General features: G+C 42.3%; 1 protein-coding gene across 2 annotated transcripts in view; it reads left to right on the forward strand.

Moving 5' to 3' along the window:
• The first annotated feature begins 9,785 nt into the window (after nt 1-9,785).
• Nucleotides 9,786-26,485, forward strand: part of HIPK2 (homeodomain interacting protein kinase 2) — a 190,851-nt gene continuing 174,151 nt past the window's right edge. For both annotated transcript variants that reach the window (XM_054033549.1, XM_054033559.1), the window contains exon 1: nt 9,786-10,246. In XM_054033549.1, coding sequence (XP_053889524.1) covers nt 10,228-10,246 — 19 coding nt within the window. In that variant the 5' untranslated portion in view covers nt 9,786-10,227. The remainder of the gene's footprint in view (nt 10,247-26,485) is intronic.

Genomic DNA, 26,485 nt, shown 5'->3' on the forward strand with positions numbered 1-26,485 from the left:
TGACAATTTTTTTAAAAGGACTCCAGAAGCAATAATGCCAATTACAGGCCAGTAAGCCTAACTTCAGTACCAGGCAAATTGGTTGAAACTTTAATAAAGAACAGAACTATCAGACACATAGATGAACACAATTTATTGGGGAGGAGTCAACATATGGCTTTTGTAAAGGGAACTCATGTCTCACCAATCTATTAAAAAACTTTGAGGGGGGTCAACAAACATGTGGATAAGGGTGATCGAGTGGATATAGTGAACTTAGAGTTTCAGAAAGCCTTGGACAAGGTCCCTCACCAAAGGCTCTTAACCAAAGTAAGCAATCTTGGGATAAGAGGGAAGGTCCTCTCATAGATCGGTAACTGGTTAAAAGATAGGAAACAAAGGATAGTAATAAATGGTCAGTCTTCAGAATGGAGAGATATTAATAGTGGTGTCTCCCAGGGGTCTATAGTGAGACCAGTACTGTTCACCATATTCATCAATGATCTGGAAAAAGGGTTAAACAGTGAGGTGGCAAAATTTGCAGATGATACAAAATTACTTGACTGTTAAGTCCAAAGCAGACTGTGAAGAGCTACAAAGGGATCTCACAAAACTGGGTGACTGGGCAACGAAATGGCAGATGAAATTCAATGTTGATAAATGCAAAGTAATGCACATTGGAAAACATAATTCCAACTATATATACAAAATGATGGAATCTAAATTAGCTGTTACCACTCAAGAAAGAGATCTTGGAGTCATTGTGGATAGTTCTCTGAAAAAATCCACTCAATGTACAGCGGCAGACAAAAAAGCTAACAGAATGTTGGGAATTATTAGGGGAGTGCTAGATAATAGGACAGAAAATAGATAATGCCTCTATATAAATCCATGGTACACCAACATCTTGAATACTGCATGCAGATCTGGTCACCCCATTTCAAAAAAGATATATTAGAATTGGGAAAGGTACAGAGAAGGACAACAAAAATGAGTAGGGGTATGGAACAGCTTCCATATGAGGAGAGATTAAAAAGACTGGGACTTTTCAGCTTGGAAAGAGGGGATATGATAGAGGTTTATAAAATCTTGACTGGGGTGTAGACAGTGAATAAGGAAATTATTTTTTCCTTCACATAACAAAAGAACTAGGTTTCAGAGTAACAGCCGTGTTAGTCTGTATCCGCAAAAAGAAGAACAGGAGTACTTGTGGCACCTTAGAGACTAACAAATTTATTAGAGCATAAGCTTTCGTGGACTACAGCCCACTTCTTCGGATGCATATAGAATGGAACATATATTGAGGAGATATATATACACACATACAGAGAGCATAAACAGGTGGGAGTTGTCTTACCAACTCTGAGAGGCCAATTAATTAAGAGAAAAAAAACTTTTGAAGTGATAATCAAGCTCTCTTGTGGGTGGAGACCCCCCTCCTCCCTCCTATGCAAAGCCCAGCTCCAAGATGGAGTTTTGGAGTCACCTGGGCAAGTCACATGCCAAAACTCCATCTTGGAGCTGGGCTTTGCATAGGAGGGAGGAGGGGGGTCTCCACCCACAAGAGAGCTTGATTATCACTTCAAAAGTTTTTTTTCTCTTAATTAATTGGCCTCTCAGAGTTGGTAAGACAACTCCCACCTGTTTATGCTCTCTGTATGTGTGTATATATATCTCCTCAATATATGTTCCATTCTATATGCATCCGAAGAAGTGGGCTGTAGTCCACGAAAGCTTATGCTCTAATAAATTTGTTAGTCTCTAAGGTGCCAAAAGAACTAGGGGTCACCAAATGAAATTAATAAGCAGCATGTTTAAAACAAACAAAAAGAAGTACTTCTTCACATAATGCACAGTCAACCTGTGGAATTCACTGCCAGGGGATGTCATGAAGGCTAAAACTATAACAGGGTTCAAAAAAGAATTAGATAAATTCCTGGAGGATAGGTCCATCAATGGCTATGAGCCAGGATGGTCAGGTATGCAACCCCATGCTCTGAACATCCCTAGCCTCTGTTTAGCAGAAACTGGGAGTGGATGACAGGAGATGAATCATTCAATGATGGCCTGTTCTGTTCATTCCCTCTGAAACACCTGGCTTTGGTCATTGTTGGAAGACAGGATACTGGGCTAGATGGACCATAGGTCTGACTCAGTATGGCTGTTCTTATGTTATGTAAGCATAATCTCCAGTCCATTATCCAAGTAATTAATAAAAATATTGACTGGTACTGGAGCCAGGACTGACCCCTCTGTGATCTCACTAGATATGCCCTTCCACTGATAACTATTGTGAGTATGACCTTTCAATCAGCTGTGCACATACCTTATAGTATTTCATCTAGAGCCCATTTCCCTAGTTTGCTTATGAGAATGTAATGTGGGACTGTACCAAAAGCCTCACTAAAATCAAGGTATATCATGTCTACAGCTTCCCGCTTATCCACTAAGCCAGCAACCCTCTGAAAGAAGGAAATTAGGTTGGTTTGGCATGAGTTGTTCTTGACAAACCCATGCTGGCTATTCCTTATAATCCTGTTATCCACTAGGTGCTTACAAATTGATTGTTTAATCATTTGTTCCAATATCGTTACAGGTATTGAAATTAGGCAGACTAGTCTATAATTCCCCAGGTCCTCTTTGTTCCCCTTTTAAAGATGGGCTCCCAATCCTGCAAAGCCTTAAGCCTGTGCTCTACTCTTTCTGCATGCCAGTTGTTTGCTAATGCTCAGCAGTGAGTAAGTACAAGGTACAGATGTGCAACAGCTGGGAATGTTGGCACTCACAATCCACCTGAAGAGTAGACATCTTTCTACACATGGAAAAATTACCCTCAGTACATTCCATGCAGTCATAGCTCTTCTGTAAGCTGATAGCATTAGGAGGGGAAAAATTTAAAACTGCAGTTGATTCACTGTTAAAAACATATGTGACTGTACATCGCAGGTAAAGTAGATTCCCTCAGCACTTACTCAATGATATTGTTTGTAATTAAATTGTCCATTCCCTTACTGGTTTACAGTTAAAAAGAAAACATCTATATTTCACAGGAAAACCTTGCCTCATCATTTACAAAATGATTTTGCTTTGTTTAATGATAAAGATTTGGGGCCCAAATCCCATTTACACTTAGATCCCTTTACACTGCTTTCAGTTCCCTTTGCACAACCAGAGCAGTGTAAAAGGTTCTTAGTCTGAGGATATAGCTATACTGCAAAAGAAAGTGACTTAACTAGAGTCAGCTAATGCAACAGTGAAGACACAGCAACTCAGCTTAGCAGCTTGAATTCAACCCCAGTCTGTTGGAGCAGCTAATGTAACGCTGTCAGGGCCTGGTTGTCAGCAGGCAGGATTGAACCTGGGACCTCAATGTATGAGCTGCTACTACATGAGCTGAAAGCTAACTGACTGTTAGCTAATGCTCTAGAGTTGACTCATTTGCTCTCTTTCTCTCTCTCTAAGGGCTGGTCCACACTAACCCCCCACTTCGAACTAAGATACGCAACTTCAGCTACAAGAACAGGAGTACTTGTGGCACCTTAGAGACTAACAACTTTATTAGAGCATAAGCTTTCGTGGACTACAGCCCACTTATGCATCCGAAGAAGTGGGCTGTAGTCCACGAAAGCTTATGCTCTAATAAATTTGTTAGTCTCTAAGGTGCCACAAGTACTCCTGTTCTTTTTGCGGATACAGACTAACACGGCTGCTACTCTAAAACTTCAGCTACGTTATTCACGTAGCTGAAGTCGAAGTATCTTAGTTCGAACTTACCACGGGTCCCACACGTGGCAGGCAGGCTCCCCCGTCGACTCCGTGTATTCCTCTCGCGGAGCAGGAGTACCGGCGTCGACGGCGAGCACTTCTGGGATCGATCCGGGATCGATTTATCGCGTCTAGACATGATGTGATAAATAGATCCCAGAAGATCAATTGCTTACTGCCAGACCTGGAGGTAAGTATAGATGTACCCTAAGTGGTCTCACTGCCACTAGATGGGACAGAACACCACACCCAGGAGGTGTGTGGGTTACACTAACCTGAGTTGCCAGTTCACTGCTATTTGAACTTGAGTTAGGAAATGTGAGTTAAGAACTCACCTTTTTTTCAATGTAGACATATCCTAAATGAGAATCAGCCCCTTTTGCTTAAAACACCTGTCTTATATTATGATTTTACATTGTTTCCATTCCAACCTTTTACTACACCTTTTTAAAAACTGCAACTTTTCAAAGAAAATTTAAAAAATGCCCTGAATGGACTTTGCTCTGGTGGTGAGCAGAGAGAATTAGAACCCATTAATGAACATAAGAATGCCATACTGGGTCAGACCAAAGGTCCATTTAGCCCAGTATCTGGTCTTCCGACAGTGGCCAATGCCAGGTGCTCCAGAGGGAATGAACAGAACAGGTAATCATCAAGTGACCCATCCCCTGTTGCCCATTCCCAGCTTCTGGCAAACAGAGGCCAGGGACACCATCCCCGGTCATCCTGGCTAATAGCCATTGATGGACCTATCCTCCATGAATTTATCTAGTTCTTTTTTGAACCCTGTTATAGTCCTGGCCTTCACAACATCCTCTGGCAAGGAGTTCCACAGGTTGACTGTACATTTTGTGAAAAAATACTTCCTTTTGTTTGTTTTAAACCTGCTGCCCATTAATTTCATTTGGTGACCCCTAGTTCTTGTGTTATGAGAAGGAGGTAAACAGCACTTCCTTATTTACTTTCTTCACACCAGTCAGGATTTTATAGACCTCTATCATATCCCCCCTTAGTCGTCTCTTTTCCAAGCTGAAAAGTCCCAGTCTTATTAATTGCTCCTCATATGGAAGCTGTTCCAAACCCCTAATCATTTTTGTTGCCCTTTTCTGAACCTTTTCCAATTCCAATGTATCTTTTTTGAGATGCGGCGGCCATATCTCCATGCAATATTCAAGATTTATATAGAGGCAATATGATATTTTCTGTCTTATTATCTATTCCTTTCTTAATGATTCCCAACATTCTGTTTGCTTTTTTGACTGCCGCTGCACATTGAGTGGATGTTTTCAGAGAACTATCCACAATGACTCCAAGATCTCTTTCTTGAGTGGTAACAGCTAATTTAGACCCCATCATTTTATATGTATAATTTGGATTATGTTTTCCAATGTGCATTACTTTGCATTTATCAACACTGAATTTCATCTGCCATTGTGTGAAAAAATACTTCCTCTTGATTGTTTTAAACCTGCTGCCTATTCATTTCATTTGATGGCCCCTAGTTTTTGTGTTATGAGGAGTAAATAACACTTCCTTATTTACTTTCTCTACACAGTCATGATTTTATAGACCTCTATCATATCCCCCCTTAGTTGTCTCTTTTCCAAGCTGAAAAGTCCCAGTCTTATTAATCTCTTCTTATACAGCAGCCGTTCCTTACCCCTAATAATTTTTGTTGCCCTTTTCTGAACCTTTTCCAATTCCAATATATCTTTTTTTAGATGGGGCAACCAAGTCTGCACACAGTATTCAAGATGTGGGCGTACCATGGATTTATATAAAGGCAATATGATATTATCTATCCCTTTCTTAATGATTCCCAACATTCTGTTCGCTTTGACAGCTGCTGCACATTGAGTGGATGAGTTCAGAGAACTATCCACAAGACTCCAAGATCTTTCTTGAGTGGTAGCAGCTAATTTAGACCCCATCATTACGGTGCCACAGCCTGAATGAGGGGCAAAGGAAGAGCAGCCCACACCACAGTAGCATTAATGTTTGAACGGGGTAGAAGAGGGCCTCATGTCCACTTGAGCAACACTCTCCTGAGATGCTGCTTAGAGGCCCTCTAGTTATCCATGTCTGCAGACAATGCTCAGTTACTGACCTAGGTAAATTACACACACACCTGTTGAGCCAGGACTAGCACCCTGTTCCTCCAGCTCCAAAAACACGGAGCTTCTCTCATCACTCCTCTAGCTAGCAGGTCCCATATCCTCGCTGTGAGCAGCCCTAGCCCTTAGAGGGCATAAACACTCTCCTAGTCTGCCACGGCCCTTCTGCACTTTGTGACAAGCCTCTCCCACTTGACTATGGTCCTCTCTTCATGGCCAAAAAGCCAGTGATGGGAACAGCCAGATATCTGTTGTACCTAGGACAGCAACATACCCCACTCAGCAGTGAGCTTACACTGTTGCTAACCCTGCTTCCCCTTCATCACAGGTTGGCACTCACAGCTGTCCTCCTGCCAGGGAGCGTCACACAACCTGGTGCACACCCTGAGGCGAGCTTTGGCAGTGCGTCTCAGATGGGTCCAAACAGCTGAGATCGTATCCCAGTAGGAACAGATTATTGCTGACCACTCCTCCACACACCTTACCAGGGGCCTATTCGTGATCACCACCTGGCCCCACCAGGAGGTGAGCCCAGAACTCAAAGTGGTGTTGTCTGCCGCTCAGCTACAACACAAATGGCGGCATCCTGCTCTTATTCTACTGCTATGTTTGTGCGATCAGCCTCATCCAAGGGCCGTTAAAGTCAATGAGAATCTTTCCATTGACTTGATCAGGCTTTGCCTCACGCCATGTACCATGTTCTGACCCCATGTATGTGAATGAAACCCTACAACCATGTTTAAAAATGATTATCCACCCAAAACAACAGATGTGTTACAATATTTTTTTTAGCTTTCTTGCCATTTCTGGGCAGGAAAACATGTTGTATCCATACTTTAGACTAGGAACCTATTACTATTTGTATAATTGTAGCACTAAGAGGCTCCAAGCAGTACAAAGGCAGAGGAAGAGACAGTCCCTGTTCCAAAGGGCTTACAGTCGAAATAGACAAGTCAGATAAGAATGATTATCCCCACAATGGGGAAACGGAGGGACAGAGAGAGATGGAATGATTTGCCCAAGGTCACCCAGAATTTGCGTGGTAGAGCCAGAAACAGAACCAGATCTTCTGAGTCACAGTCCAGTGCCCTAACAAGACCATCTCCCAGACTGAGTATCTCCTGCTATTGCCTCTGAGTCATGCTGGACAATACTGATAATGCTATTGCCTGGGCAGTTCATGAGGTTCTATGTAAATACTATATTTTATTAGTATTATCTATTTGTCAAAGTATCCAGAGCACGGGGGCACTTAGGATAAATTCAAAGCAATCAACATCTAAAAATACATAATACAATAAATTCGGATATGCTTTCCTAACATACACTAGATCTCTGCCTTCTGTGGAAAACCTGTGGGAAGGGGCTAAAGAGGAGAAATACACTAGGAGGGTCCTCTCTGGTGGGCAGGGTTCAGGGCCTGCAAATCTGAGTGGCAGGGTGCCTTCCTAGGCCTGTGAATCTCAGGCATCCGTGGGGAAGGGCAAACTTTTTCATGCAGAGCCTGGAACCATCCCGGAGGGGCCACTGAAGCCACAGTGGCTAGGTCCCTCTGTGGTGTACCCAGTTTGGATGGAACCCAGAGGGAGGTAAAACAGGTCTGAGCTCTGCTGCCTCCTAAGGGGAGAGCAGGGGAACAATGTAGCAAAGAGTGGTGCCTCTTGTGCTCTATAGCCCATTCTGCACCTAGAAACCACAGAGACACTTCCAGAGGGGGTTCTGTGTGAAGTGGGGAAGGAGATCAGTGTTATTGCAGGGGTGACCTACATGTGGTGGGGGCCTTTTCCAGGTGCTATATCCAGGAGATGACCTGGGCCATGGGCAAAACTATTTTTTTCTGCCGACACAGGCAAGAATATGATCAGGTCACAAGCTTACTTCAGCAGTGTTTAAATGGGGGGGAGAAGGGGCATCCTAAACTGGTGTAAAGGGACACAGCTCCACTGATTTCACTAAAGCTGTTCCCATTTACACCAGCAGAGGATCAGGTCTGGTTATTTTTGTAGTGTTAATAAATCCTAACCAAACGTAGCAATTACCATTCTGAGTCAGAGCAATGGTCCATCTAGTCCAGTATACTGTCTCCTACAGATGTGGGATAGTCTGTCTCCCAGGATGGTCTTGTCCTAAACCTCAATAGTTAGAAATTGACTTAAGCCTGAAGCAAGAGGTTTTAAATGCCTGTGTATGCATTTAATATCCACATCTGTGTAGCTGAAACTCTCCATACTTAGCTAGTGACCCACAAAGGGAAAGCCCTGAAGATGGCTGCTCTGCTGGATCCAGTCAAAATGCAATTCACTTCATAATTTTGAAAACAAAAAACAAAAAAAAACCTAGCAAAAGTCCCCTGAGTTTTCAAGTTCATGTGTCATTTTGGCTTTGGCAAAAGTAAAATTCATGCGGAAATCAAGGGCTACAATATAGCTCAAACTGAAAAAAGGGAAAACGGCATTTCCACGTTCACACAGCACTGACTATTATCCCCTTTTTACAGCTGAGAAAACTGAGGCACAGAATGAGGTGACTTACCCGAGGTCACACAGCAAGTCAGATGCAGAGCCAGAAAAAGAACCCATCCCCCCTAACTTCTACTCCTTTCCCTTCCCTCTGTCCTCTGCTACCCTCCAGAATTATTCCACGTTTGCTTCAGCAGTCCTGAAATGCACCCCAGTAGCTGGTGTTCTAGTCAGGAAGCAGGATGTAGAAACAGGTTTATGTAATAAATATTAGTGACCTAGACAGACAAATGACCTCCAATTATAACAAGAGAGTTGTGGGATTAAGAAGATGGGAACCATGATTTAGGAAATGAGGATGGTGACAATCTGTAATTAAGGCGCAGTGGTGTCCAGGACCTAGAGTAGGAGACAGCCATTCAGAAGACTAAGGACCAGATTGTCAAAAGAGTTCAACTCCCAGTTAGGCACCTAAATGAAGTTGTTGGGTGTTTAGCACTTATAAAATTCCTGCCACTTCATTTAGGTGCCTAAATGGGAGCCATTGAGCGCTTGGGAAGATCTGTTCCCAGGCCCTGATCTTGCAAAGAGCTCTGTGTGGACAGACCCATGCCGGGGTTATTGGACAATCGGGGTCCTAGTTTTGGTTCCACCTTTGCCATAGAATTTGCTGTCACTTAACCTTTCTGTACCTCAGTTTCCTCACTGGTATAATGGGCATACGGTTATTTGCCTTTCTTTGTGAAGTACTGAGGAACCACTGGATGAAAGATGCTTAGAAAATAAAGGCTTTACCTACAGCATATGTCAACATGCTGATAACAAATGATTTTGAGAGGACTGGCATTTCCCCAGCAATAACTGAGGGAAAGAGATGGATCTGTTAAAATGAAAACAGGAGGAGGGTCATTAGCTGTCAGTCTCCATAAGTAAACACTTATTTGATGTGGTTCTTTAAAATGAATAATTCTGAAAGCAACAATGTATGTTTGTTTTAAATGCACCCTCTAAATATTTACAGTACAAAACTGGACTTAAATGGGAAGAATGGACTTAAAAATCCCCGGAACTTTTGTCAGAAAAACAGATTGTGAAATGCCTAGAGGGAACAGAAGATTTATTTGGGGAAGGGGGGTGAGAGGTAGGAATTTTCCATGCTATTGTAAAACATCAGCTCAAATTATATGATCCCCACAGCCAGTGAATGGCAAAGCTTCAATCAGCTGCCTTTTTTTTTCTTTTCTGTAAAGAGAGAGAGAGAGGGAGACAGAACTGTTTCACCAACTTCTGTTGACTGTTCCTTTTTTCTCCTGATTGAAATGTGTTGTTAAACAAGATCCCACATAATCTCAGTAGAGGGTTTCTCTCGCTCTCTCTCTCCCCTTCTGGGAAACTGCGATCAGTGCCATCGGTATTTGATTATTTGCAAACTCCCTTTGCTTTTTTTCCCCCCTCTCCCCCTCTCTGTCTCTGTCTCGCTCTCGCTCTCGCCTCCAATGCAACTTTTGCAGAAACCCCCAACACACACAGACATGTTGAGCTGAGAGCTAGGGGGATCGGCCGAGTCCCCCTTCCCCGACCCCAAAGTCCCAAATCTGGGGGGGGCCTCTAACCACCCCTCCCCCCACCCTTGACCTGTCCACTGTGCATCGACTCTCCCCACACCTCTTCCACTCCCTGCTCCTTTTTTTGGTGGTGTTTTTGTTAGATGGACAGGATCAAGGTTGGATTTTTCTGTCTCCCCCCTGATGAAGTGAGGCGGTGATGCAGGAGGCTGGCAGCTTCGACTATACGGAGAGACACAGGCTCAAGATGGCAGATTTGTATTGAGTTTGGGGGGCTGAGATCTCGCTTCATTTTTTAAATGTTTTAATATTTTTTTTTGCCATGAATAACACATTCTTGCACCGATGGCCCCTATGTACGAAGGTAAGGCAGCTTCTTTTATCTCCTTCCACCCCTCCCCATCCCTGTCCTTTGGCCATCTCTTGGCACCAGGCACCCCTCACCTCCCACCAAAAAAAGAGAAAGAAAATGACCACAGATCTGAAATCAACATTATAGCACAGCTCATTGTCGATGCTGTGAGGTTAAATTTATGGTTCTGCCTTTTTAAAAAATGAGTATTCTTAGTATTTGAATGGAGGTTGGTTTTAATTTGCTCTCCATTTCTTCCTCCCCTCCACCCATGATTGTCTGTAAAATTCCTCACCCCTCTTTATTTTATTTTATTTTGGTCATTTCGGTCCGTGGTCACGAAGGGAATGGGTGGAAAAGTCCATTTCAGTGCGGAGCCGAACAATGAAATTGACTAAGATTGCCCTGTAATTGCTCTCTCTCTCTCTCTCTGTGTATGTGTATGTGTATGAAATGTAGTTTAAATTCAAGGGCTGAACACCCTATTCCTTTAGCCTGTACTCCAGAAAGCATTTGCTTTGGGGTTTTGCTGATCAACTATATTTTTAGGTTAAAAAATATAGCATATCTAGGCACATATGTCAGGAAAAAAATCTAGCAGCAGACTGTCAGTTCTTTCAGTTTCTACTCAAATCCAACCGGTGATTGCAGTGAAAATTGAAAGTGAACTTTGTTTTTTCCAGTTTTTAAATCTCTCTCTTTCTCTCTCTCTCTCTCTTCCTCTCTCGCTCTCTCTCTCTCTATTTAGGACTCGTGTTTAAAAATAAATCCGGCTTAATTTAAATCACCTAGCGTTGTATTTATGTCCTTCCTTTCCGCTCCCCCCCCCCCCCTTTTCTGGTTGAGAATTGGTTAGAGAGCATTTATATAAACTGGATAGAAATCCCCAGTTTATTTTATTTTATACAGAAATGTCTTGACGATCGATTTATAGCAAGGGAGATTTTAATGTCTGGCAGGAGAAGAGGCATGCGGGAAGCAATACTTTATCTGTAGTGTGTCTGATAAAACTTATCTGAGAAGAAAATCTAGTATTAGTTGGAGTGTTGTAAATGAACCAGCTTTCCTGACGGTGTAACGTTACCGATGTGCTTATTGATGGCTAGAATGCTTCAGGGTGGTTTAAAATTGTATGACCTGTAAATAATTTGCACTCTAAAAGAAACAAAGGGGATTGTTTATAGGTAACAAAAATAAGTATTATTCCAGTCCTTTCTTCCCTGATCCTGAAGAGCATAGGTTTAATGTAGCCATTATTTTTTCCTGCAGTTTGAGCTAATGAAAGGCAAATGCAACAGATCTACTGAAAAAAGAGAGTTTGCAAAGCAATGAGGGACATTTATTATTAAACTGGGTCTGTAAAAAGGGGCTACAGTCAGCTGGAACTGTCTGGGGTGTTGAAATGAAATGAAATAATGTTTCTCTTTAAACAAATCCTGAACTCGCCCTCTGCTGGACGCTCAAGGTCTGTTTTAGAAAATAAACTTGCCATTGAATGAAGAACTGAGGAGCAGGCTTTGCCCTTCCAAGGGAAAAGAAGTGTCTCTATTTGGAAAGTCTTTCTTTTGAAATGCTCATGTTCATGGTTGGATGTGAGGCTTGTGGCAGTGAGATGCTAACAGAAATCAGTAGAGGCAAGTAGGTGCCCACCCTGCTGTGGCATTGCACCTCAATCCTGACCTGCATGATTCCCTGCTGTTCCTGTCCTGGGCTCCATACTTCCCAGCTGTGTGAGGGCATCCAAATCTTTACCTGCCTCACTTCTCTGCTAGTCTAGATTTGGGGCCCCACAGATGGTAGCACTGCCAGTGCATTTTAATCCTGACCAAATCAGTTCCCTGCTGTTCCAGCGCTGGACCCCTTACACAGCTAGTCCAATGCACCTTAGGCCTGTCTTGCATCACAGTGCCTGCTGTCCCTATCCAGTCCTCTCTGCAATAGAGTCTATTAATCAGGTTGGATTATGCAGTGATTTTGTGATGTGGACTAAAATCCACAGTGGGGTAGGATGAATCTATCAAGATCATGTTCATTTATATTGTCCCTCAGGTCTCCAGAAGAGGGACATTTAGTTTACTGTCCCATTTACCACCTTGATCTGAGGATAGAATAATGAACAGTGTCTATAGGGGTACAGTGAACATGATTTTTACTTTATCTCCTTTGTGGAAAACTGTGCTCATTTCTGTAAATGTTTCATTAAGCATTCTTTCTGCGAAAGTACATGGCACCATCCCCAATTGTGAAATATTACAGGAAGAATGAGTCTAATGGACATCAGCCTGGTGGGAGCCAGCATACGGGATTCTTCTCTAGATTCCTGGTGACGCATTGAGGCTTTTAGCGGGAGTTTAGCAGTTACTGCACTCTCACTTCAGATGCTTCACGGCACTTGGGTAATTGAAAAAAAAACCAACAACCTATAAAGAAGGCCTGTTTGGAGCCATATATAACCATCTTGCAACAGGGAAGGTCCCACAGCAAAACTTTGCAGCCTATTAAGACATCCCAATCCTTAAAGCTGGCAAATCTGTAATATCCCAACTCTCAGGAGTCAACATAAGGTACAAAGGGGATTGAATTTTGCATTAAAATAGGTTTGTGGGTTGGACTGTTTTTGCAGGGTGGAGGGTTTAATGGATATTGTGTCCTCCCTAATAGTCATGAGAGTTCTTCAGAGTTCCTTGACACATTATAAGGCATGGATGGAAACTTGTATTTACTTGCATGTGGAATGTGAATCTAATCTTAAAAGGAGAGTGTGTGGTTCTGGTCTTTCCTTCTAGAAATGATAGTCTGCATATCACAGGCTCTCTGGAGCCTTCCTCCGGAGCATCAGGTACATTTAGGCCATTGATAGAAGCACAATAGCAGAGGTGTTGGATCAATGCTGTAGTATGTAACAGCTTCTCTGTTCCTATTGTTTGACTCTTGCTCTATCAATGGATCACTATTGTAACACACATACCCCCCACACCCACCACCACCACCAAAACGGAGGATGGAATATGTGAGACGATATCTTTCCCAACAGTACGGCTCTTTTACAAAAACATGTTGTTAGAAAATGTGACACCCTAAAGGATTTATTAAACGATTCCAATACATCTCTGTTTAAATGACCTTTCTGAATACTGCTGGCCCAAGTAGCAGCTCTTGTGAGCCATACAGTGCATAGTAAGTAAATACATAGGCCCCAGTGACATCGAGGAGAGTTTTGTCATTGACTTCAGTAGACCCAGGATTTCACCTGCCATGTTCCTGTTTTCCAGCCTTTCCTGTTCTTTTTCTTTTTTTAGAACTGAAAGGGTAAAATGAAGGAAATAAAATAGACCGAGCAGAATAAAAATAGAAAGGCAACTAAAACTAACGTTCAGCATCTGGGTTGGTTTTGAGTTGCTTTAATCTTATTGGAGATTGGAGAACATATTGAGCTAAATGCAGGAATCACTGGGTGAGGTTCTATGGCCTGTGTTAAGCAGGAAGTCAGACTAGATGAGCATAACGGTCCTCTCTGGCATTAAACATCAATTGTCCAGTTTCGGAGTTGGTGTTAGCTGGTGTAGTTCCCCTGGCTTCAGCAGAGCTATCCTGAGTCACACCAGTGGAGCATCTGGCCCCATGACTCAGAGATGATGGCGTCTCACCCTATATCGAACTTACTGCTCAAATCAGTTGTGATACTCTTGCTGGGTGAAATTCTGCCCTGTGCAGAGGTCAAGCACAAAGCCTATGCACCACTGAAGTTCCTCTCAAGCCCTATTTTAAGGGTGCATAAGCTGGACTTAAGTGGTGCACAGACTTTGTGCAGCCTTCTGCATAGAAGTGAATTTCACCTGCCCTTTCCTGGGTGGCTCACCAGCACCTGAGATTGGCAGCCTTCAGAGCACAGCATAAAGGGGTGTTAATTCGCTTTAACCTTTTTTTTTAGAATGATTATTGCCTCCTGTTTTGGTGTTATGCTGTTTTGCTTTGCTTATTACTTATCTTTGACAACTTTGTTGCAATTTGCAGTGTATTAATAGCAGCAGTGTCAGTAGTTTTATGTGTGGGTGGCTTATAGAATTAATATCTGTATTTTCTATAAATTCTACCTAGCCACTACAGGGACATTGATGGAGCTTCATGCTGGCAGAAAGTCTGCCCACAGGGAGCTCCTTGCAGGATCAGGTCATTGGAGGCATGAAATTCTGACCCTGAACATGTCTAAGGTCAGATCCTATTTAATTGGCTAGTGTTTTCCCAGCGCTTCTGGGACAGGCACTTTATAGAGGCAACATATGATCATTTTTAATGGATTAACCACTGGCACTTTGTGAAGGGTTTTGCCCCAAAACTCTGTGCGCTGAGATAATAACTGAATGGCGCTTGCTGTTTATGAGGTAATAACCATCACCTGAGCTAAATCAGTGCTGGGACCAAAGTCACAGGTTTTTATTAGCTCAAGAGATGGTTGTTTCCAAGATAACAGAAAGCCTCCTCCAGTTATAATTATTGTTTTTATCATGCTGAAATGTCCAATGATTAAATATTATTGAGATGTAATGGGTCAGAGATGCTGTTTTATTTTCTGAAATGGAAGAAACCCTGTAAGGGCTAGGATAGTGCGGGCCGATAGACAATGCATTCTGAGGGGAACAGCCACTCAGAACGCAGGAATGTGCACACTGGACACACTTCAGACTTAGGCTGGCTCCTGCATGGGCTTACACATCGGTTTAAGTTAACACAAGTGACAAACCCCATTGACTTCAGTTGGATTCCTCACCTTACATGTGCAGAGTTAAGCACATCCATAAGTGTGTGCAGCATCAGGCCCAAATTTGAAAATCATGGTCAGTTTGCAGAATAGGGGCTTAGGTGCCTAAAGGTTGACCTTGGGCAAGTCACCATCCCTCCCAGTGCCTCAGTTTTCCCATCTTTAAAATGGGGATAAAGATAGTGACCTCCTTTGTAAAGCTCTTTGAGATCATGGATAAAAAAAATACTATATAAGAGCTGGGTAGTATTATTATTCATTATTTTAGGTATCTCAATGATTGCCCTGATTTTCAGAAGTGGTGAGTATCCACAAAACCTAATTTACTTCCATGGGTATTTTGAACGCTCATCACCTCTGCAAATTAGGCCACTTACTTGGAGACTAGGCTTGGATCTAGGTGCCTACTTTTAGTTACCCAAGTTTATAAGTTTGGGCCACTGCACAGCTTTGGTTTTCAACCTTTGGCATATGGTAGCTGTGGAGAACCTCTCTGGTAGTCTCCAGAGTGAAGATTTTTGAGAGCCAAGCCATTGGATGATTGGGGTGTTGGGAGTGGAGGTAAGTCCTTGTGAGAGTCTCTGTGTCTCACAAAGTGGTTCCCCACATGAGAAATTTGCAGAGCCCCTCACTCTATGGTTACTGAAAACTGTAGTTCAGATGTGAGTACAGCATCCCTGTGTTCAGACTCGCAGAGACTATTCCATGTCAGGATGAGGTAGCATGGACCAGTGGTAAGATCAAGTGTCTGGGGAGCTGGTTTGGTGTGTGACCTTGGACCTGACAGTTAGAGTAGGATTTTCCAAAAGCACTCAGTGTTGGCCTTACTCTGCTCCCATTGAAATCAGTAGGTTTCTATGCAATAGAGTTAGGCCAGGACTGTGTGTTTTGAAAATTCCATCCTTAATCTATGGCCTTAATTCAGGAAAGTACTTACATATGTGTCTAGCTTTAAGCACATGAGCAGCCCCATTGACCTAGGCTCTGTGCCTTTTAGTCCATTTGTAAATGGACCCACTCACCTTTACTAAGGAATTTGTATACTGTAAGTTCAGTGTATTACTATTATTATTGCTGTCTCTTATTTGTTGCTTTAGTGGAAGATGTATTTACTTTATCCACCTCTTTATTAAGGACCAGTCCAGTTACAAACATTCCTGCATAACAAAAAGAGAGAAGTAAACCCTAATTAGAAAAAAAGGGCCCCTTACCTATTTATATATCTAAATATGGATTTAGGAGCCTAACTTTAGGCATCCTCTTTTGAAACTGTTGGCCTAAAAATTATAGAGATTATTTCAGTTTTTTAACCTTTCTAAAAATCTACATTCAGACCCAAATGATAACTTTCCTCCAAGTCAGCAGCTGCTCAGTTTGTGTGTATATAGCACAGAAAAAGCCAAGGCACTTTATTTCCTGTGAGCATTTACAGCTGACCGGTGGAGAGAGTGGGCCCGATTCTCCTCTCACACCAGGGTAAAGCCCCGATTCATGAAAACTCTTGAGCATGGGTTTAGGCGCCATTCCCGAATATGGATGCTTTTCTGAATTGGGACCTGAACTAAGAGTAATTCCATTAAGGCTAGTGGAGTCACACTGAAGTAAATGAGCTCCCCGTGTTCCAATAGCATGATGTGAGGTACATTTCCAGATCCACACTTATAACCTTAGAGAATCAAAAGTCAGGGTTAAAAAGAATAAATAAACCCTACTGTTTATTGGTATAATTAATAATAAATTCCCACTGTGCACTTGTGTAGTTCTTTACATGTTCAAAGTATTTTATAAACTGGCTGACGACTCCAGGTGAATTTCAAGCCAGTGGAGGAATGTCAGCCCTGGAGAATGAAGTCCTCTACTTACCTACAATGTGGGTACAAAAAGGGCAGCAGCTCTATGAACTTCCCCATGCCCAAGCCTCTTCAGCCAGTTCTGGGCTTGATTCTGATCTCACTGACAACAGGTGTAAATCAGCAGTAATGTCACTTAAACCAATGGAGTCACGCAGGTATAACACTGGTGTAAGTGAGTTTAGAATCAGGCCCCATAGACTGAATTCTGAAGTCAGTGGGAGTTTTGCTGAGTTGAGGACTACAGAATTTAGCTCTGTATTTTTAAGGTCTCCCCAGCAGTTTGGTAATGTAGCAGTGTCTGTCAGGTTCCACTGAATGGGCCATTTGATTAGAAAAGTTGAGCACTGCTTTTAATCACGCCTCTTTCTCTTCCCTGGTCAGCTTCCAGTGTCTGCACTGACATCTGCCTCTAGAAGGAGAATGGGTAAAGAGATCACTTAAGGCTGCCACATTTAAAATGGATAAAATAGTCACACCACAAGGTGATGATGTTCTGTCAGACCCAATGATATTCCAGGATGTTTGGCAATCCCAGGAAACTCAGGAGGGCAGCAATGTTTCCTGTTCATTACAGTCTTTACACTTAAGGGGATTAGCAAGGTTTGGTCATCTGGAATAACATTTCCACAATGCAGAGCTCCTCACTAAACTCCTCTAAAGACTGACAACTTCATCGGGACATAGTGGCTGTTCTTAAAGGGACATGCTCCAATTTCACCCCCCCATCAAAATATCAGCTTTGTTTCCCACTGTGCTCTCCTGATCCTGGAAAACTATTGAAAGGCAAATAGGTTCACGTAAACTAGGAGCCAAACCTTGGTCCAAAACTTGAACAAAGTTCATTTAGCAACTTCCCTGTCCCGTTATTTTTCATTTTTGTACTTCCTGGCTCCAGCTGGGAATGGAAGCAAAAGGAATGCTATTACATGAGAAATTCCAATCCCGGGAGATTCCCAATCCAGTTCCACATGATCAAGAAGTTCATATAATCTGAGTAAACTTTGGTGAAGTATTAGAATTTTTGGAGGTTTAATTGATCTGATTCCTAACACTGAAATTCTTGGGGTTCCCCCATCACTACTATTAGCCATTTCAAATCGAGGGCTCAAACACAGAAGCAATTCAAACAGACCCACTGGAAGACCCCTACAATCCCTGAATGCTGAATTTTTCTGCAATCTTACGTCTGCACATAATGCGGCAAAGGCAAGTATGGCTGTCACATAATCTCTCCTTTCCATCTGTCTGCCCCATTCTCATGATCAAGCCAGGTGATTGAAATGTATAAAAATCTAGAGGTCCATCCAGTGTGTGTGTGTGTATGTGTGACTTAGTAAATAGGTGTGCATGGCATGAAAGCTGGATAGCTTTAGACAGCATTGGTCCCAACATTCTCTTTTCTCTAACATCAGGTCAGCTGTACCAATGTATTTGCCATTGTATCAATGAGGCTCTGCTTTTATGCTTGCCTAGAAGGACAAGAAAGAGTCCTTCTTGCTTATCATTTTAGGTTAGTGAGTTTATTGCTATTGGATGTAATCCAATAGTTTTTTTCATAGATTCCAACGTTAGAAGTAACCATTCTGTTCATCTAGTATGATATCCTGTAAAACACGGGCCACAGAACTCCCCTCAAAATAATTCCTAGAGCAGATCTTTTAGAAAAACATCCAACCCTGGTTTTAAAATTGTCAGTGATGGAGAATCCACCACATCCCTTAATTGTTCCAATGGTTAATTACTCCCATTGTTAAAAACGTAGGCCTTATTTCCAGTCTGAATTTGTCTAGCTTCAACTTGGAGCCATTGGATCATGTTACACCTTGCTCTATTAGATTGAAGAGCTCATTATTAAATATTTGTTCCCCGTGTAGATACTTATAGACTGTAATCAAGTCATCCCTTAACCTTTTCTTTGCTAAACTAAATAGATTGAGCTCCTTGAGTATATCAGTCTGAGGCATGTTTTCTAATCCTTTAATCCAGTGATACTCAGAGTGAGGCTTGCAAGCCATAAGTGGCTCTTTAATGTGTCCCCTGCGGCTCTTTGGAGCATATAATATTAAAACACTGTGTGATTTAATTATTAACCAGTCTAAGTTATTAACCAATCAGATGCTTTTACTATGTTATTAATCAATTGCAGTTGATACAATAATAATACTTGGTCAGTCATTTTGCTGTGAGAATAATATATTTCCCCGTCATACTGTTTAAATATGAATATATAGTACTATAGTAAATGAAACAACGCATTCACACTACTGTGGCTCTTTTGGGTAATGTTGATTGCTGATTTGGCTCCTGAACCACTGAAGTCTGAGTATCACTGCTTTAATCATTCTTGTGGCTCTTCTCTGAACTGTCTCCAATTTCTCAACATCCTTCTTGAATTGTGGGAGCCAGAACTGGACACAGTATTCCAGCAGCAGTCACACCAGTGCCAACTATACAGGTGAAATAACCCCTCTACTTCTATTCAAGATTCTCCTGTTTATGTATTGTGATAGACTCAGACCAGTTGGGAACAGCAGAGTAGCAGAAGGGAGATATACTGGTCACTGGATAAGTAGTTTTCTGTTCCCTGAGTGACCAGAGCAGGGGCTGCTGCAGGCTAATAGACCACCTGACTCCAATTAACCTGCTAAGAGTCAGGTGAGGCAGTTAAACACCTGACCCTAATTAAGGCCCCTCTGATGCTATAAAAGGGCTCACTCCAGTCAAGCCAGGGGGAGCCAGAGGAGTGGGAGTGCTGCTGGAGGACTGAGGAACACAAGCATTATCAGACATCAGGAGGAAGGTCCGGTGGTGAAGACAAAGAAGGTGTTGGGAGGAGGCCATGGGGAAGTAGCCCAGGGAGTTGTAGCTGTCATGCAGCGGTTACAGGAGGCACTATAGACAGCTGCAGTCCACAGGGCCCTGGGCTGGAACCTGGAGTAGAGGGCGGGCCCGGGTTCCCCCCCATACCTCCCAATTCCTGATCAAACACAGGAGGAATTGACCTGGACTATAGCTTCTACCAGAGGGGACGGTCTCTGGACTGTTTCCTGACCCACAGGGTGGATCTGTGAAGTGAGCAAATCCGCCAATAAGCGCAGGACCCACCAATGTAGAGGAGGGACTTTGTCACAGTATCCCAGAATTGCATTCACCCTTTTGGCCATCACACTGGGAGCTCATGCTCAGCATATTGTCCCCCATGATCCCCAGATCTTTTTCAGAGTAACAGTTTCCCATGATAGAGCCCACATATCCTTTAAGTATGGCCTACATTCTTTGTTCCTCGATATACACATTTACATTTGGCCATAGTAAAATACATATTGTTAGATTGCATTCAGCTTGCTCCTAGCAATTCCGATTGCTCTGTATCAGTGCCCAGTCATCTTCATTGTTCATCACTCCCTCAATTCTTGTGTCATCTGTAAACTTTATCAGTGATGATTTCATGTTTTCTTCCTGGTCATTAATAAAAATGTTAAATAGCACAGGGCCAAGAACCGATCCCTGTAGCACCCCACTAAAAACACACTTGTTTGATGATGATTACTCATTTACAGTTACATTTTGAGACCAATCATTTAGCCGGCTTTTAATCCATGTAATGTGATCCATGTTAATTTTATATCTTTCTAGCTTTTCAGTCAAAATGTCATGTGGTACGAAGTCAAATGCCTTACAGACATCTAAGTATATTACATCAACGCTGTACCATTATCAATCAAACTTGTAATCTCATAAAAAAAAAGATATCAAGTTAGTTTGACAGGATCTATTTTCCATAAACCCGTGTTGATTTGCATTAATTATATTACCCTCCTTTAATTCTTCATTAATCAAGTCCCAGATCAGCCGCTCCATTATCTGGCCCAGGATCAATGTCAGACTGACAGGTCTATAATTAGCTGGTCATTCCATATTCCTTTTTTAAATATTGGCACAATGTTAGCTTTCTTCCAGGCTTCTGGAACTTCCCTGGTGCTTCAAGACTTATTGAAAATCAACGTTAATGGTCCAGCGAGCTCCTCAGACAGCTTTTTAAAAACAACTTATCAGGACCTGCTGACTTAAAAATGTCTAACTTTAGTAGCTGCTGTTTAAAATCCTCGTGGACTGGAAAAAGTGCTAGCATATAATATGAGTACATCACTTGTTTTCCCCCTGCCAAAATACAGAACATAAATATTTATTGAACACTTGTGCCTTTTTATTGATACTTATTGATAATTCTGCCATTTCTGTATAGTAGAGGACCAATGCCACTGTTAGGATTCTTTTTGTTCTGAGTATATTTTAAAAATTCCTTATTGTCCTTAACACTACTGGATATAGATTTATTCTTGTGTTCTTTTGCTTCCCTTATCAATTTTCTGTAATTCCTAGATTCTTATGTATATTCATTACTATCAACTTCCTATTTTTTCTGTTTGTTGTATATATATATATATATATATATATATATATATATATATATATATATATATATATATTATTTTTTTACCGCTGCCTTCACTTGCTCACTACACCATGTTGATTTTTTAACCAATATGGCTTTCTTCCTCAATTGTGCGACTGTGGCTTTTGGGGCATCTAGTAAAGTAAAGTTCTTAAACAATTCCCGATTATTATTTACTTTTTTTTTCTGTTAAAATTCTTCCTTCCAGATGAATGGCTCATTTTGTTTTCAGCTGAGTAAAATTGGCCCTTTTAAAGCACCAAGGATATATATCCCTAGTCTGGACTACATTCTGCTTGTACAAGTCAAGATCACTGGTTGGTTTGAACTTGAGTAAATGGTGGGTTCTCTGGAATATGAAGTCTTTAAATCAAGATTTGAGTGCTTCAGTAACTCAACAAGAGGTTATGGGTCTACTACAAGGGTGGGAGGGTGGGTGGGTGAAGTTCTGTGACCTGCAATGTGCAGAAGGTCAGACTAGATTATCATGATGGCCCTTTCTTGTCTTAAGACTATGAGTCACTTGTACCTAAATTACTATTAATTTCTAATTCTGTGATCAGTCCCTCTTTATCTGTCAAGACAAGGTCTAATATAGAATTCCCCTGTCTTGGCTGCAACACTTTTTGAGTTAGGAAATTCTCATCTATAATGTTCAGAAAGGATGTTTTAGTACTGCGTGCATGAGATCTCCAGGATATGTCACTCATATTGAAGTCCCTCAGGATAGCACGTTTTTTCCTACACATTATAGATAGGTGTCAAAGGAGCTGGTCATCCTGTTCCCTAGTGTGATTTAGCAGTTGGTAGCAGACACCAACTAATAGCCCAGGTGATGCTTTATCTGTTAGGACATTGTCCCATAAGTATTCAAGAGCATTTTCTTCTGAGTTATCAGTGTCTTGGAAACAGGTTCGGAAACAGCTTCTCTATTTATTTCTGATTAAAGATCAAAAGGACCCATAAGATGGCAGCCAACCAACAAGATCCCTACCGATAAGTCATATTGTTACAGGTGCATTATGCCAGCACTTTTGACGGGAGTTCTGAAACACACTCAGTGTAGTGGTGTGAGGGAGACCCAGCCTCAATCAGTCAGGCTGAGAGAATATCCTGCACAAGGAAACTTGCAAAGATTTCTGAGAAAAACTAGTTTTTGAAAATGCTTAAACAGCTTTGCACAGATGCTTTTTGCTTCTTGGGGCAAAAACTGTAAACACTTTTTTATTTTGAAAATGATTGGCCAAATTCTATTCCCAATTACAGCGCCATCAGCGCCACTGGTTTGTTTATTTTCCATTTCACATTTGTTGTTCCTGGAATGTCTCCTGCTCAGCAGCTGTTTGTAGGTGTCTTTTTCTTTCCCATCATAATGTACCTTTTCTTCCTGTTCAAGGCATCCATAATCCTCTCTTTGTGACATCATAGTTGTTTCCGTAGCAACAGATTATGATACTAGAACAGAGGATAATGTCAAACAGGAGGAGGAAGAGATAAATTATGGTGTGTGTGTGTGTGTGTGAGAGAGAGAGAGAGAGAGAGCATGATTATATATTCCTACATATATTCCAAGGATGCTGTCTGTCTGATTGCTTTTCTGTCTTACTTTCCTTTGAAAGGTAGAAACCCCTCCCCCCCCCACACACAGTGGATAGCACAATATGTGCACATGTTATGGGTCAGCTCAGGTCTGGTTTGCTATGCTTTATTCTTGATATCAGCGATAGCCTCTCCTGCGTGTCTCCTGAAGGTGCATCTACACTAGGAAAAATTGGAAGCATAATTCACCACTGATGCAGCTTCACAATCATTATAACTATTTGTTCTGTGTATTACAATAGCAGCTAAGGACGTACATCAAAGGTAATTGTGCTAGGTAATGTACACAAAGAAGGCAAGTATCTTTCCCAGATAGCTCACAATCTCATGTCAGAAAGGACACAACAGACAAACAGACCGTGTGTGGTTGGGAGGATAAGGCAACAGAATGAACAGTCATAGCAGAAATATAGACATCTCACCAGTGGCAGAAATGGTGGACGTTTCAGTGTAGACAGGGCTCAGATCTTGTTACCACCAACACTTCTGGTCTAACCCACTAGGGCCACAACAGTGATAAATATGTCTGAGATCTGTCTATACTTCAGCTTTCACCGGTACTATTGCTGGTGGCGTTGCACTGGTGGTGAATTAGGTACCGGATTTTTGGCAGTATTGATGCACTTTTGGTGGCTCAAGAACATTACCTCAGACATCTTCTAGCTTTGTCCGCAATGTGATTGAAACTGCTGTAGTAATGTCTGTGGTGTTCTCTATTTCCATGGATAGAAGGGATGGTCATGTGTTGAAAGCTTGATGCTGGGAGTGAAGAGCATTTAGCCAGGTGCATTATGGACTTTTTTTTACCTTCCTGTGAGGCATTTTGCACTGATGGATTCCAAATACAGAATGCTGGCAGAGAAGGTCTTAATATTTTTAAGCAGGCCTGCAAAATGATCTTGTTTCTCCCTCCAAGTGCAGTCAACTGCTAGCCACCATTATCAACCCCACTATGCAAAGGACTGGCCTCAGAAGTTGGGGGGAAAGTTGGTAAGAAGCTTCTTGGGACATGTCCCTGGCTTATTGGATACACTTTACATTGAAAGTGTGTGTGAAAGGGGGGATATGATAGAGGTATATAAAATCATGAGTCTTGTGGAGAAAGTGAATAAGGAAAAGTTATTTACTTGTTCCCATAATATAAGAACTAGGGGCCACCAAATGAAATTAATGGGCAGCAGGTTTAAAATGAATAAAAGGAAGTTCTTCTTCACACAGTGCACAGTCAACCTGTGGAACTCCTTGCCTGAGGAGGTTGTGAAGGCTAGGACTATAACAGGGTTTAAAAGAGAACTAGATAAATTCATGGAGGTTAAGTCCATTAATGGCTATTAGCCAGGATGGGTAAGGAATGGTGTCCGTAGCCTCCGTTTGTCAGAGAATGGAGATGGATGGCAGGAGAGAGATCACTTGATTATTACCTGTTAGGTTCACTCCCTCTGGGACACCTGGCATTGGCCACTGTCAGCAGACAGGATACTGGGCTGGATGGACCTTTGGTCTGACCCAGTATGGCCATTCTTATGTTCTTATGTTCTTATGTTATGTTATGTTCTTATGTGATCTTTAGATTCCCCTCCTCTCAGTCTAACAGGGGATGCTCTGCAGCTGGGGAGGGAAAAGAGCTGCCTGGCCCTGGCCCAGCAAAAGTACGGGAACACTGTTCTGGCCGCCCAAAAAGGTGTCGTCATGGCATTCCTGAGCGTTCCAGCATGACTCGAGCACTCACGTGAAGGCCCCCTTAGGCTGTCAGCGTGGTGCAAAGAAGTCTGAGTGTAAATGTGAATCAGGGCCTCGGTGTGTATACGTGAGGCTCTGTCAGGATGGGAGTTTGTGCCCAGAGGATTGTGTGTCAGTGTGTTTGGTGACTGTACCAATGTGTGCACCGGACGTGTGAGGTTGCTTCAGCGTTTCTGTATGTTGGGAGTGAGGTCAGTGTGTTTCTGTAGAGGGATGTTGTGATAGCGTGTGTGAGGATGGCTGAGTGTGTCTTACCAGTGAGAGCCTTCTTCAGGAGCGATCTGTAATCCTAGATCTGCCAGTTCACCTGGCCTGCAACTTCAACGGCCATAGGACCCTGCCTACTGCTCTGCTGATGAATATCAGCCTTCACCGTTGGCATCCCTGTGATTCAAGTTCTGGGGTTCTTCTACAGCTCTGCTAATGCACCCTTCACTATTTCAATCCTGGACCAAATCATGCCGGTCATACTGAGTGCAAAGGTAGTTCAGCGATATAGACAAATGCAGTATCATTTAGGGGATCAGTATTTATCTATCCACCCATACCATACCTTGTCATGGTGTACCGTACCATACCATACCATACCATACCAGTCACCATTGTACCTGAGGTAAACCCATTTCAATAGAGGAGCTGAGTCTTTTCCAGCACACCCCTTAGGCCTCCGAGCCATCGTTATGTTCCAGTTCCAGTGTGGATGGTTGCATTGCATGGACAGTGTGTCCTGTCTCTGGAGTCGCCCCCTTTAGAATTGGGTTTGGCCTTATACTCAATCCGATTTAAAAGTTTTTCCTTTTCTTCTGAAATCATTCCAGTTTCCCAGAGGAGCACATGACTCATTATCAAGTCCTACATTTCCTCTAAGCTATGAAAGACTGAAGGGATTTCAGGCAAAGGATGCTTTACGAGGGGATGTCTGCTTTTTTCCTGCTGTTCTCCATCACACACACAGCCTGGGCTGTCCTTGCCAAAGAGGCTCTGAACTTTGAAAACAGTGTGGGGAGAGCAAGGGAAGAGATGATGGAGTATGAGTGAATTGCAGGCTGGGGCAGGTTTTCAGGTGAGTCCCTGTGACTTTTGATACTGGGAGCAATAAAACAGATGTTTGTGGTTGCATTGGGGATGAGTGGGGAAAATGTGCGTATGTCATTTGGCATTGCTGGAACAAGTCACAGGTCATCGATTTTCAGTTGTGTTTAATTATGTCCCCACAGCAGCTGTCAACAGCTGGAAAGTTCCCTCGAATGCTTTGCAGATGCAGTCAGTAGTCCTGTCCACTTAACTTTCTGTCATTGCATGTCTTTGCAAAGTGGCCTGATCTTTTCCTTTCCTTTATTCCCATCATATGTTTTGCAATGTTTCTGTGGCTCATTAGCACAATATTCTCACTCTTTCTCTTAGGGCAGGGGTCGGCAACCTTTCAGAAGGGGTGTGCCGAGTCTTCATTTATTCACTCTAATTTAAGGTTTCGCGTGCCAGTAATACATTTTAACGTTTTTAGAAGGTCTCTTTCTATAAGTCTATATATTATATAACTAAACTATTGGTGTATGTAAAGTAAATAAGGTTTTTAAAATGTTTAAGAAGCTTCATTTAAAATTAAATTAAAATGCAGAGCCCCTCGGACCGGTGGCCAGGACCCAGACAGTGTGAGTGCCACTGAAAATCAGGTTGTGTGCCGCCTTTGGCACCTGTGCCATAGGTTGCCTACCCCTGTCTTAGGGTTTCTGTTTATGAAGCGATAAAAAACCTGGGGCACCAAGTCTCAGAACCCAAGTCAGCTGACTCAGACTTGTGAATTCAGGCTGCAGGGTTGAAAATTGCCATGTAGACATTCAGGC

This window comes from Malaclemys terrapin, chromosome 1, assembly GCF_027887155.1.
Source record: "Malaclemys terrapin pileata isolate rMalTer1 chromosome 1, rMalTer1.hap1, whole genome shotgun sequence".
Lineage (NCBI taxonomy): Eukaryota > Metazoa > Chordata > Testudines > Emydidae > Malaclemys > Malaclemys terrapin.